General features: G+C 38.5%; 1 protein-coding gene across 1 annotated transcript; it reads left to right on the top strand.

Annotated features, from left to right (window-relative positions):
• The first annotated feature begins 12,435 nt into the window (after nt 1-12,435).
• On the top strand, nt 12,436-12,906 carry LOC141642901 (uncharacterized). The gene has a single exon (XM_074451893.1). The coding sequence runs from the start codon at nt 12,436-12,438 to the stop codon at nt 12,904-12,906; it is 471 nt and encodes a 156-aa protein (XP_074307994.1).
• The last annotated feature ends 1,274 nt before the right edge of the window (nt 12,907-14,180 follow it).

The following is a 14,180-nucleotide window of genomic DNA, read 5'->3' as shown; positions in this document are numbered from 1 at the left end:
TGCAAAAGTTTTTGTTCCAGCCTGTGATGCTTGCCAACGCTCTGGGAAAATTTTAAAGAGACATGAGATGCCAAAAAATGGTATCCTAGAGGTCGAGGTTTTTGATGTATGGCGCATCGATTTCCAAGGACCCTTCCCGTCTAGCAAAGGTAATAGGTATATCTTGGTAGCTGTAGATTATGTGTCTAAGTGGGTGAAGGCAATTGCTTCACCCCATTGTGATGCCAAGACCGTGATTAAAATGTTTAAAAAGATTATATTTCCCCGATTTGGTGTCCCTAGGGTCGTCACTAGTGATGGGGGAATGTATTTTAAGGAAAAGAAACTAACTTCTATTTTGTCTAAGGTTGGTGTTCAATACCGGCGTGGTTTGGGGTATCATCCCCAAACTAGTTGTCAAGTTGAGGTCTTTAATCGTGAGATTAAAGAGATCTTAGCTAGGGTAGTTTCTAAATCACGGAAAGATCGGAGTCTTAAACTGGAAGACACATTATGAGCTTATAGGACTGCCTTTAAAACACCGATTGGTGCATCACCATATCGGCTGGTTTACGGGAAGTCATGTCATGTACCTGTTGAGTTAGAATGCAAAACTTGGTGGGCTATTCGTGAACTTAACTTTGATCCTAAGTTGTGTGGTCAGAACCGTTTATTGCAGCTAGATGAACTGGAGGATTTTAGGCTAAATGCTTATGATAGCTCACGCATCTACAAAGAGAAGACGAAGAGATGGCACGACAAGCGGATCATACCTCGTGAATTTCATGTCGAGCAGAAGGTGTTGCTGTTTAATGCGTTTATTTCCTGGCAAGCTGAAGTCCAGATGGAGTGGCCCTTATACAGTGACAGCTGTCACTAAATTTGGGTCCGTTGAGTTAGAAAATTCCGAGGGAAATAGGTTCAAGGTGAATGGGCAATATGTGAAGCATTACCATGAGGCAAATGATGCTGACAACCGCGTTGAAGTCTTATACTTCGACAATCCTGATGAGCCAGCTAATTGACGCCAGAAAGGTCGTGCGGGACCTCTTAAACCTGCACTATCCGGGAGGCAACCCGGACTGTTTTATTGTACTTTTGTTTGAACTTGTTCTTCTTTTTATGTTGTGTGTTTAAAACTCTTTCTACGCTGAACTATCACGCATCTCCTAGTCTTGTACTTCTTTTTATACGTTTTTGCAGGTGATTTGATTCGATCGAGTGGTATTTCTACTCGATTGAACCTTTTGGCTTGAATTTTCACTCGATCGAGCATCTGCTGCTCTCAATCGAAACCCTGCAAAACCACTTTTCTCGATCGAGCAATTCTGGCACCATTTCTACTCGATCGAACTACTCTTAATCTCTCGATCGAGTACATGCGTGGTACAACTTCTATTTTTCGCCTGATGCGATGCTAGAAGGATTTACGTGACCTCCCATGTTCATGGTCGGTTTGGGGAGGTCCCTCCTTACGCTGTCTTGTAAGTTTTCCGACTCCCGCTATCCTTTTCTCTTTAGTTTGCATTTCTTTCCCTATTTTTGGTACAATGAGGGCATTGTATGGTTTGGTTTGGGGAGGTATGCATCCATATCTGTGTCTGCGTGTTTTCTTGCATTTCCGCTTGCACGTTTATTCATTTTCGCATGCATCGTTGTTTTAATTCGAAAAATCACATAAAATTCGAAAATTCACGTTTATTTTGAGTCGGAACTATTGAACTTTGACGCTACCTTGAGTCTTTACCCTTGCCTTGCATATTCTTGACATTTTGTTGGCATGGTAATGTGCATAATCTACGAGTTTTTGTTTCTCTCTTGTCTGAACGAATAGACTTGACTCATTTATTGGCAAACTACATTTACATTCTAAGGTTAGAGCTCAATAAACTGGTGACATTCACGACCAGTTTCATATAGGATGTGAATAGTACTCTCTATAAGGCATGTAACATCAATTTGCATAAGCATGAATTCAGTCTTCTTGATATCTGTATGCATTCGGTCTGTGGTTGGTAACACATGTTAGGAGAGGCAGTTCCCTTTATTTCATTCTACCCATGAGCCTCACATAGCCAAATTGGCTATTTTGTCCTGTATAACTACAATCTATAATTTTGCCTACACTAGTCGAGCTCGTAATTAGTAGTTGTTTAGAATGTTTCATTGCAGTTTGGTTACATATCTGATCTGATAGGTTGGTGGAAGTGTTGAAGGGAATGAAAAGAAGAAAAAAAATATGAAAAGGAAATAATTGTTATGGCAAGAAAAAATTGGAAAAGAATTGGAAAAAAAAAAAAAAAAGAAAAAAAAAAGACATTATGAAAAAGTCATGTGCCAAAAGCTTATTATGTTGTGATTAGAGGTGATCATGGGCCGGGCCGGGTTTGGGCCGGGTCCAAGCATTAAATTAAGCCCACTCGTGCGGGCCGAGCCGGGCCGGGCTACAAGTACGGGCCTATTTTTATCGGCCCAAACCCGGCCCGTGTGGGCTTAAAGCGGGCTTTCGGGCCAATTCGGGCTAAATATTTTTCCTCTTGAAATAAGTTTAGAAATCTACATTATGAAGTTAGATACTTTGTGTATTTATTATCACAATTTTCGTATAAAATTATGTGATTTTTTTCGAGTATTGTCAATTAAAAAGTAGTAACCTAATGTAGCTTTTATGAACTGCTTGAGGTGACTCATAAAAACTAAATGCACAATTTTTAGTAGTGTAATAATATATTTTAGTGCGGTGCTCACTCATGTATGTTGTTTTAGTTTTGTAATTGATTTGATATTTGTTGTTCTTTAGGCTCAAAAACATTGACTTAGCAAGCCAATAATGGTAAACAATTTATCGGCACTAGTGTAATACAAAATAATTAGCTCATTTTTTATAATATAAATACTGCTAACGGAAAATACTAAGCCTTATCAAACTAATACATGTAAACAAGTGACTAGACCTGTCAAACGGGTCGGGCGGGTCGGGTCCCGGGTCGGGTCATACGGTCGGGTCAGAATACGGGTCGGGTCAAATACGGGTCGGGTCAAATACGGGTCACGGGTCGGGTTAGGGTCAGAATACGGGTCAAGAAATAATTTTTAACGCCTTTTTTAAACGATTTTTTTAATTTAAAAAATATTTTTTTAAAAATTAAATATATTTTAAATTATTATTTTAGTCATATTCATCATATACAATAACTATATTGATATAATTATTAAAATATAGTTTTTTTTAATAATTATTTTATTATTAAATATTATAAAAGTTATATAAAATTGACTTTTTAGTTGAATTTTTAATTTTAAGTGATAAAAAAATAATTTTTTAACTATATTTTCAAATATAATATATAAATAATAATATTTTTAATAAAATTCATAATTTTTCCTTGACCCAACGGGTCGACCCGTTCGGGTCGGGTCTCGACCCTAACATAACGGGTCATTTCGGGTTCGGGTCAAACGGGTCGCGGGTCGAGAAAACCGGGTTTGTAACCCTAAGAAAACGGGTCGGGTCGGGTCGGGTTTACGGGTCGGGTCGAGTTTTGACAGGTCTACAAGTGACTACGGCTTATTTACAATACAACAATTAATTGGTTAATTATTTTACTAAATGCTTATTAACATTCTTCAATTGTACATATTCGTAAATTTTGCATATATTCGGGCCGGGCCGGGCCGGGCCAAAATTAGGGCCGTAAAGGCGGCCCAAACCTGGCCCTATTATATTGAATCGGGCCACGGGCTTTTCGGGCCTAAAATCGAGGCCCAAGCCCGGAGAAAATCGGGCTGGGCCGGGTCGGGCTAGCGGGCATGGGCCATATGATCAGCTCTAGTTGTGATTTATGCTCCCATGTTCTATTTGTATCCTATGGGGAGTTAAAAATTTTGTGGTGGTTAGTGAGTTATGTGCTGCAAGTTAGCACCGATGTGTATTGATTTATTGAGTATGAAGTTGGGATGTGTAATTAATTTGGATCCGTTACTGCTAACTCCACTTATCCAAATTCTTCTTAGCCCCTTCTTACCCATTACCTCACTTACCCAAATGTAAGTCCTCGGCATGTGTCCTGGTTATTAGTTGGTTGGAATGCATATGTACGGTTGTAGAGATTTTATTCATGTTAGATTGCATGCATGTTCTTATAGGCCGAGTTAGATGAGTGTCTTTACTTTTTTCTATCTTCTACTTATATACTCACCATGTGCTTAATTTGAGTGATGAGCGAACCGTGAGAGTCTGATATTCATGAGTCTTGCAAGGTCGACGGTTCAGTAGTTTGAAACATTAATTTAACTCGTTTGCACTTTCCATTGGCCACTTGGTTAGTTGTTGCATTAAACTGGTCTGGGTGGATGATTTGTAGCTGATGAGTAGGTCCCGTTCCACTAGTGGTCTTAGTTGCATTCATAGTTTGCTTGGGGACAAGCAAAGGTTTGGTTTGGGGAGATTTGATGCGTGTATTTTATATATGGTTTTTACCTCATTTTTACACGCATTTCTGTATCGTTTATGCGGCGAACAGCTACAAATGCCCCCGAATAGTCTATTTTGATTTGTCTTGTGTAAATTGCAGGTACGGACTAGAAAGGAGCAAAATCGAGCCTAAACTTGTCTCATTCGCATGCATTTTGGAGAACAAGGAATCGGAGCACGGAATCCATCGCTTAAAGACGCATGAACTAATCTCGAAAGGTGCCAAGGAGTCCATATACGCTAATATAGCTCGATCGGCCAATTATTTTGTCGATCGAATGCTTTATCCATCAAGAGTTGCTCGATCGAGTTGTTTATCTACTCGATCGAAATGGCTGATTTGAGAAGTACTCGATCGAACTCCTGTTTTACTCGATCGAGAGGAATTTCAAGACTTGTCCTCGATCGAGTGGTTTCATTTCACTCGATCGAGAGGTTTTCCTTTCTATGCGTGTTTTTGCCTATTTTCGAGATGGGCTTTGTAATTAGGATATAAGCTAGGTTAAGTAGTACGATAGATTATCTCTTCTTCCGGGAGGGACCTCAACTACGCTCTTCTCTCCTTACTCTCTCATACTCTTCCTCAGAACTCTTACTCGGATCTCGCAATTTGTAATCGGTACTTGATTTTCCCTTTAATCTCAATCTTTTATTGTTCTTTATTGCTTTTCCTTCTTTAATTGAAAATTGCTATCTTTAATCTCTCTTTTGTTCTTGTCATCATGTTTACCCTTCATTGCTTATGTATGATTGTTGCTACCTCAATAATAATGCATAGCTAATCTCCTTTGCTAAGACATAGAGGAGCCATGATTTTAAGGGAAGTGTAAATTGAGTTATTAGGTTTAATGCAAATTTAGTCTTTGTTGTTAATCACTACATATAATTGTTCTTGTCTAATTGAGTCGACGCAATTAGATAATAAATTATGGTAAACCTTGACCTAGATCGGAAGATTGGAAAGGGTGAGACCTGTAGCGAATATTAGGGCACTTTAGTGAGGGGGTAAGCTAAGCTATTTGTGTTTTAGGGCGAATTGAGACCGGAAGGAGATATTCATTGCTCCATAGACTACACTTGCATTGACCTGAGACCTTAGATTGCATTTCTAGAAAATCATGGTGAACCGGTTGTCTTAGATGTTTTCTTCTTGCTTGGTTTATTTCAGCTCTCTTTATTTTTCTCTTTCCTTTGATCTCATTAGATTAGAACAACCAATTCAAACCCCCAGAAACTGGTTACCGTGACGGACTTAGTTAAAGCTGACATTTTCCCATCTCCCTGTGGAGATCGACCCTACTTACTTCTAGCTTCTGTTAGTGTATCTAGGTTTTATTTTTAGTACCCGACGACGGTATCAGAATGCTGCAAAGCATCAAGTATGCAACAAGAAGGACCAGTTGTCTGATCCTCAAATAGCGTTGAAGAGAGGATCTTCAACTGTGTCAGGGCCTGTCTCACCTGTCCTTATAACAAACTCTTTTACTCCTTTAACTGAATCTGATGAAGTAGGAGTCATTAAAGTCACTCTAGATACTGCTCAGACTGGCCAATCAGTTTCTCATGGGGACCAGTTGTCTGAACCTCAAATAGCCTTGAAGAGAGGTTCCTCAACTGTTTCAGGGCCTATCTCACATGCAGTTGAACCTGGTGAGGTACCAGTCATTGAAGTCTCACTTGATACTGGTCAGACTGAACAAATAGTTTCTCATAGGGAGTTGGTTGCTAATGCATCTGACAAGGGACTGCTAGGGCAGAACGGTGGTGTAATGGCAGTTCCTAATGCAGAAGTCAATGCATTTGCACAAGATACTTGTACTCTGATAATGGAGGGCTCATATGTAATAATCCAATGATAGTTGCCACTTGGAATATCAGAGGCTTGAATAAGCCTGTAAATCATAGTGAAGTCGATAATTTCCTTAAGGAAAATAAGGTGGATGTTCTAGGGTTATTGGAAACAAGGGTTAAAAACAATAAAGAAAAAAAAGATTTTGAGGACTAGCTTTAAAAGATACCAGGCTTATTGTAACTACAATAAACACAATAATTGTAGAATCTGGGTTTTATGGAGTCCAGATAAGAATTTGGACCGTCCAGACGGGACGATTGGTCGTATGGGTTGGGCTGGGCCTAGGAAGGCCGAATAAAACGATCTAAGAAGATCGAGTAATGAAAACCGACAACTGTCTCATATAAGAATTTTTTTTTTAAATGGCGTTCTAAACCAAAGTATTTACAAAAATGGGGCTCATTCCAAACTATTTACACGGAATGGGTCCACGTCACCACTTTTAATTTTTTTTCCAGATTTCTAAACTTCCCGCTATATCAAATAGCGAGTAGTTTTTTTTTTTTAATTCGGCAACATCCCGCTATTCGAAATAGCGTGAAGCTACAGGTGCCTTTTTGCCGCATACTGCCTCGTTTCTGCAAGGGAAGAATTTTATATGGGACGAGTTAGGGTTTGGGGGAATAATTGGGGATTTTCTTATTTGAGTGTTTTAAAGAATGAGCAAGGAGGCTGGGTTTTTGTGTTTTATTTTGATTCAGACAACTTATCGACATATCAAGGAGCGAAATGTTAATTAGCTTAAAAAAACAAGAGGCAGAAACGAGGCAGTATGCGGCAAAAAGGCACCTATAGCTTCACGCTATTTCGAATAGCGGGATGTTGCCGAATTTAAAAAAAAAAACTACTCGCTCTTTGATATAGCGGGAAGTTTAGAAATCTGGAAAAAAAATTAAAAGTGGTGACGTGGACCCATTCCGTGTAAATAGTTTGGAATGAGCCCCATTTTTGTAAATATTTTGGTTTAGAACGCCATTTAAGAAAAAAATTCCTCATATAAACTATTCCCTAACCTTGTTCAAGTTTCACCCATGGCAACACGTAAGTGTATTACTCCCCAGCAAAGTCGCCAAACTGTGGACACGGGCCATGGGGGGCGCTTGGGAACAAGCGTTTGCATTTATGGAGTCGCCACCAATATTTATGGGAAATTGGAAACCGTTCGAATACTTCGCGTCATGTCAAGACACAAAATAGTGACATGAACACTAAGAACTCGTTACCCTTAGCATTCTATGTCTAGAATGACTCTCGTGGATGCCAATGAACAAGGATGTTCACATAGATCTGGAGTAAGGGGTGAGGGTACGTATTAGGAAGTCCTTTTAATGAACACCTAATCCCGCCCGCCACGATAACGGCCTCTACTAATGATTAGGGAAATCGTCTATATTTGATATGCTATCGATTATATGCATGCAATGCAACAAAAAACGTTTTAAACCTAACATGTGAGAATTAACTAAGTCGGTTAACACATAATTAGACAAACAATTACGTCGAATTAGGGGTTTAGATTAATTACATGTGAGAACAAGTAAATAAATCATCCAATACAATAAAATAATTACAATAAATGAAATAATAACAATAAATGAAATTACAATGAATTACAATGGGTTTAGTCGATTTACGTCAAAAATACAATTAAAACGGATAATTTGAGAAAGAGAAAGGAAAATAAATTAGGTTAGGAAAATAAACAGATTAGGAGCGATAATACGAATGAATAATAGTCGATTAATATGTAAACTAAACGAATTAGGTCAAGGCAAGAACGGAAGTTCAGAGACAGAACTTAACCCGGAACAGGCGCAACAATGCTGCGTCTCTTGGATAAGGCGCAGTGGTCACTGCGTCTGTTCCCGAGGTGAGCTCTGGCTGTGAAGCCGGAACTGCGAATTGTTAATGTTCGTTGGTGATTTTAACGATTGATTACGGATATTTGACTCGGGTGAAAGTAATTTAACAGGTTATTTACATGTGAACTTGGTCATAAAAATGGTAACACGAGTTTAAAAACAGGTTAAAACTAATTAAAACAAATTAGGATTAATTGATTACAAATTAATTAAAGTTATTTAACGAATTAGACAAACGCGATAAACTAACGGAGGCATATACAAAAGTCGAGTTCCAGAGACTTGATATGAACAAATCGAATCTCTAAAAATCCGGGTTTGATTTGATTGACGAAAACCCGCAAATATCGATTATTAGGGATTTAAGTCGGATTTAACTCGATAAATTATTAGGAATTATGAATTAAAATTGTTATACGGATGAAATAAGAAGAAAAGACGGGATAAAAGAGGTGAATTAACAAAGAACAGGGGAAGAAGAAGAAAAGCAGGAACTGCGGCAGCCTCAGGAAGAGGCGCGGCAGATGCTGCAACTCTTCGAAGAGGCGCAGCAGTTGCTGCGTTTCTTCTCGACGTTTGTCTTCCGTTAATCCGTAAAAATAGTTTAACAAAGGGGTTTTAGAAATCGGTTTTAAGCATACTTTTGACATAAATCTTACATTAATTAGTACAAAAAACAAAATACAATAATAAAAGATGGGATTTACACCCTCAGACTTACATGTTTGACGAAACGAGATTAAGTAAGTTAACGTTTTAGTGATTGCTAGACTCGAATGTATGAAGAAAGTGCCCTCGTTAGAGGATTTAGATTAAATTGATTGATTAATTGAGGTGGAGTTGGTCAAATTGGTCGGTCATGCAATGTGACTGGTACTCAGAAGGATCCGAGCTTACGTGGTCGATTTGATCAAGCACGTAGACGTCAATAAGCTTAGAGCACGGTCTTATAATGCAAAGGGAAAAGAGAAGGGCGGACACTCGCGTGAGAAATATGAGGAACGAAAGTCCCTATTTATACTAATCACACGGAGGAATTAGGGTTAAGGTAAAACTTTGGAAACAAATCTCGAAAAGATTTGAAAATATGCAGAAAAGAGCTGGGGAAGAGGCGCAGCAGCTGCTGCGATCCTTTAAAGAGGCGCAGAAGTTGCTGCGTCCTTTCCCCGGAGGTTTTTTCCTGCGGAAGAAAGATTTCCCGCGTTTGTTTTATGGAATTGCGGTAGATCTCGACTTCCTTATTCTTTATCATAAAATTTGCGGGATATATTTTGCCAAAAGATTAAAAATTGATTTTATGGAATAAATATCTGGAACATTCTAGAACATTCTGATTTGGCATTTTAAAACGGTTACTAGAAAATGAAGCGGTTTTTTACCCGGACTCCAAATGAACTCTAATTACTGTCAAAACTACCGTATCGGCGCGTAGATGACAACCAAAGGGTAGACACAAGTATTTGAGCTATCACTTGACGATAAACTTACGAACTGTCATAAATCGTTCCGTGTACCAAACATGCGGCCCAATCATCACCGGGTGTTTGGCGGGAGGTGCAGAAATGAGGTATCTACATCCAGTCACTACAAAAGTTGATATTTTAGAGGATGACTCTCAAGTGGTACATTGTCAGGTGCAGCACTTTGCTACTGGTAAGAGGTTCTTTTTGTCAGTAGTTTATGGTAGTAATGATGCTGGGAAAAGACAAAATTTATGGCATTCTTTATGTCAATTCTCAAATCATGTGGGTCCATGGGCAGCCATGGGAGATTTTAATGTAGTAAGGCATGTCCAAGAGAAAATCAGTAATCATCCTCCTATCCTATCTGAGCTAAGAGATTTTAATTCTTGTCTTCTTGCTTGTGGACTTGATGATTTGGGGGGGACTGGTTGTGATTTCACTTGGTTCAATAAACAAGAGGTGTCTAGTATGGTCTATTCTAAGTTGGATAAGATACTGGTCAATGCTAACTGGTTGCAGGACTTTACTCAGACTACTGGCCATTTTCTAGCTCCTGGAATCTCTGACCATTGTCCTGCTATGATCACATTTCATGACAATGACTCTCCCAGGAAGCAATTTAAATTCTTAAACTGGTGGGTTGAGCACCCATATTTTCTGAGAATTATTAATGAAGCCTGGACTGGAAGACACATAGGTAACTCTATGTTAGGTTAATGAACAAGCTCAAGGAGGTTAAGAAAGGGCTTAAGGCATTGCATTCTAACCAGTTTGCCAACATTGGGGACAAGGTTAAGGCTAAGAGGGATGAGTTATTTCAATGCTTTCACAAACTTTAGATTTCACCTACTTCTGTAGCATTCGTAGAGGAGGGGCAGAAAATTTCTAAGGAGTTCTGGAGACTCAAGGAGATTGAACTCAAGATTTTGTCTCAAAGAGCCAAACTGCATAATATAAAACACAATAATACTTGCTCTAGATATTTCTTTGCAAAGATCAAGGAGAGACAACAGAGCCAAATGATTGGGAAAATCCAAGGTATAAATGGCACCAATTTTTTTGGTTTCCAGGGAGTGGGTGAAGCTTTTATTGAATACTATCAACAACTTCTTGGTAGTTCAAAAGAGGTGAGCTGCATTGATCCTACTGTTGTTTCAAATGGGAATTATGTAAAAAATGATGATCATGAAACACCTACTAGGCCAATTAGTAGGGTAGAAATTAAACAAGCTCTTTTTGCCATTGACTCAAATAAGAGTCCGAGCTTGGATGGCTTCTCTGCTGGATTTTTTAAGGCTGCTTGGGGGATTGTTGGGAGTGATTTTTGCACTGCTCTTGAAGATTTTTTCAGAACTGGTTTTTTGCCTAAGCAGGCCAACATCACCTTAGTTTCCCTCATTCTAAAGAAGACTACTCCTCAATCTGTTAAAGAAGTTCATCCTATTTCTTGCTGCTCCACCATTTACAAAACTATTAGCAAGATCCTGACTAATAGGTTGAAGAGTATAATGCCCAGTCTTATAGGCCCTGAGCAAGCAGCATTTGTTCAAGGTCGAAGTTTATCTGAGAATGTGATGCTCACTCGGAGTTTGGTCCAAGGGTATGAAAGAAAACATACATCCCCTAGATGTATGCTTAAAATTGACATCAACAAAGCCTTTGACACCCTGCAATGGTCCTTCATTCACAACATGCTTACAGAGCTCAAGTTTCCTCATATCTTCATTAAGTGGATCATGGGATGTGTCACTGGGTCTTGGTTCACTTTGAAAGTAAATGGCTCTCATCATGGCTTCTTTAAAGGGCAGAGTGGAGTAAGACAAGGAAACCCTTTATCTCCTTATCTTTTTTTTCTCGGTATGGAAATTCTTTCTAGAAGTCTTAGGACAATGTGCCAAGCTCCAAATGTATCTTATCATCCAAAATGTTCAAGATTAGGTCTGACTCACTTGGTTTTTGCTGATGATCTTATGATCTTCACTAGGGGGGATTTGCCCTCAGTCCAAGCAGCTACTCATCTTTTGGCCGTATTCTCTAAATGGTCTGGTCTCACTGCTAATTTTGAAAAGACTGAAGCCTATTTTGGGGGTGTGCAGCCTGCTGTGAAGAAACTTATTCTAGATGTTGTGGGTATAAATGAAGGAAAATTTTCCTTCAGGTATCTTAGCATACCTATCAACTCTTCTAAGCTTACAGTTGATATGTATGGTAGCCTGACTCTTAAACTTCAAGCCTTGATCAGTAGCTATTCTATCAAGCATCTATCTTATGCAGGCAGGGTTCAGGTCTTAAATTCTATTGTCTTTGGCCTTAGTAACTTCTGGTGTGCTGCCTTGTTACTCCCTAAGCAAATATGGAAAGATATCTCAAAGTTAAGTAGGGATATTTTCTGGGGCAGGGTTGATAACCCTAGGAAACAAGTGTTCAAATCATGGCAGAGTATTTGTGCTCCTTGGGAAGAGGGAGGGTTTCAGATTAAGGCAGTTGATGCTTGGAACAAAGCTGCTATGCTCAAATGGCTTTGGCATCTGGATCAACGCACGGGAGCCATCTGGGTCCAATGGATTAGCAGATATTATCTTAGAGAATGCTCTATTTGGGACCTGACTGCTAAGGCTCAATATTCTGAAAGTCTAAGGGGGGTCATTCAGACTAGGGATGAATGTATTGCACAGCTGGGCAGTGAGCAAGATATCAAATGCCTGCTACATCAATGCACTGCTAATGGCAGGTTCTCTGTTAGGAAAGCTTATGAGGGGATGAGGACCACCCATGGCTGCTTACAAAGCCATTAAACACAGCACCATGGTCTCTAGACACAAGATCACCCTCAAGATGGCAGCTCAAAATAAACTAGCTATAATTGACCTGCTGGCAAATAGGGGTATTCAGTTGGTCAATAGATGTTTTTTGTGCAAATCTGCTGCTGAAAGTGCTCAGCATCTCTTCTTCCAGTGTTCATATGCAGATGGCCTCCTGTGTCAGCTCAAATGTTGGATGAAACTAAACCTGCACAGTACTAATATATGTTCTATACTCTGTTGGATTAATGCACGAAAGAGGAGAAAGCACTGGCGTAACAGATGGATCGGCTGTGCTCTGGGTAGTCTAGTGTACTTCATATGGCAGGAACGCAACTTAAGAGCCTTTGAAGGTAAAGAACGAGACCCTCAGGCAATCTTTAGAGTCATTCAGTTTACAACTAGTAGTCGGATATTTAGTATTCTCCCAGAGCATGTACGTGGAGAGATTGTAGAAGCTTTAAATTTTTGTTGAAATACCACACGAATTGTAAAAAGTCGCATAGATAGAGGAAGTTACATGTTTGTAAAGCATATAGGGGATATATTCTTTGTAAGAAACCTCTTGTAAATCCTTTTTGGAATATATGAGAAATACCATTCTTGCAAAAAAAATATGTAGCATGCATACCAATAATTGAACATTATCTAAGAACAACATAAGTCGTTGAACACGATTAGATAAAAATTTATGAGTGATTCTTGTAATTTAGATTGAAGTCTATGATTGAATCACGTAAATTTTGATATATTCTAAAATAAAGAACTAAGAATTATCTAGTAACATGTATTCTATAGACAAAATATCATAATAATAATTTTATTATATGGATATACAAAAATTAGAAATGATTCAAACGGTCTCTACTCCATAAAATATGAATTGAGCTTTCATTTCAAATAAATCTACAGAAGATATTCCCACAATCGAAATCCAAAAGGTTCATAAACTTTGTTAAATTCCTTATTATTAGTACAAGAATTTCGCCTAAATCTTGATAAACTTGAGTAAATGATCCTATGTAGAAACAAAATTAGTAATAAAAATTATAAAAGAATTTATTTCAAAAAACATATAAACTAAAAAACATACGGAGTATAATTTAGAAACCATACTATTTAGTTCTTATATGAAGGTGCATGACTGCTTCCTTTTCGTACATGCCTTGATAATGGTACATATCAAATGAAAAGGAAAAAAAATATATGTTAGAGATGATTAAACATATGAATAGAAAAATATCAATTTAAGTAGGTTGATCAAGAAAGTATAATGCCAGAAGTACACAACATTATATATTTGATAACAAATTAATAATGGTTTTTTTTTACAGCAACAAATAGCATAGCTTACAAAAGAGCTTCTTGAGCAAGATTATGAGCTATCCTATTCACCCTCCTAGGACAGAAACTAAGAGAGCAACAATGAAAATGAGACACAATAGACTTTAAATCATGGATAATGCACTTAACAGATTCAATCGCCTTCTCCGCTCCAGCAACCCGCATAACCAAGATAAGACAATCTGTGACGAGTCTAACATGAAGGTTCCCTTCGTCCAAGGCCCATTTGAGTGTCATGATAGTTGCATGTCCTTCTGTTGGAATAAGTGTCCTCCGACAATAATGCGTCAGCTGGCATCTTCATTAAAGTAAGACCATCCCCACACTCTATCAGCTGCATTAACTCAGTAACATCACACTCAGGTACTATATAACACTCACTTACTCTTTCATCAACAGCCATCT

This window comes from Silene latifolia, chromosome 1, assembly GCF_048544455.1.
Source record: "Silene latifolia isolate original U9 population chromosome 1, ASM4854445v1, whole genome shotgun sequence".
In the NCBI taxonomy this organism is placed as follows: Eukaryota; Viridiplantae; Streptophyta; class Magnoliopsida; order Caryophyllales; family Caryophyllaceae; genus Silene; species Silene latifolia.
This window is presented reverse-complemented; position numbering and strand designations above follow the sequence as displayed.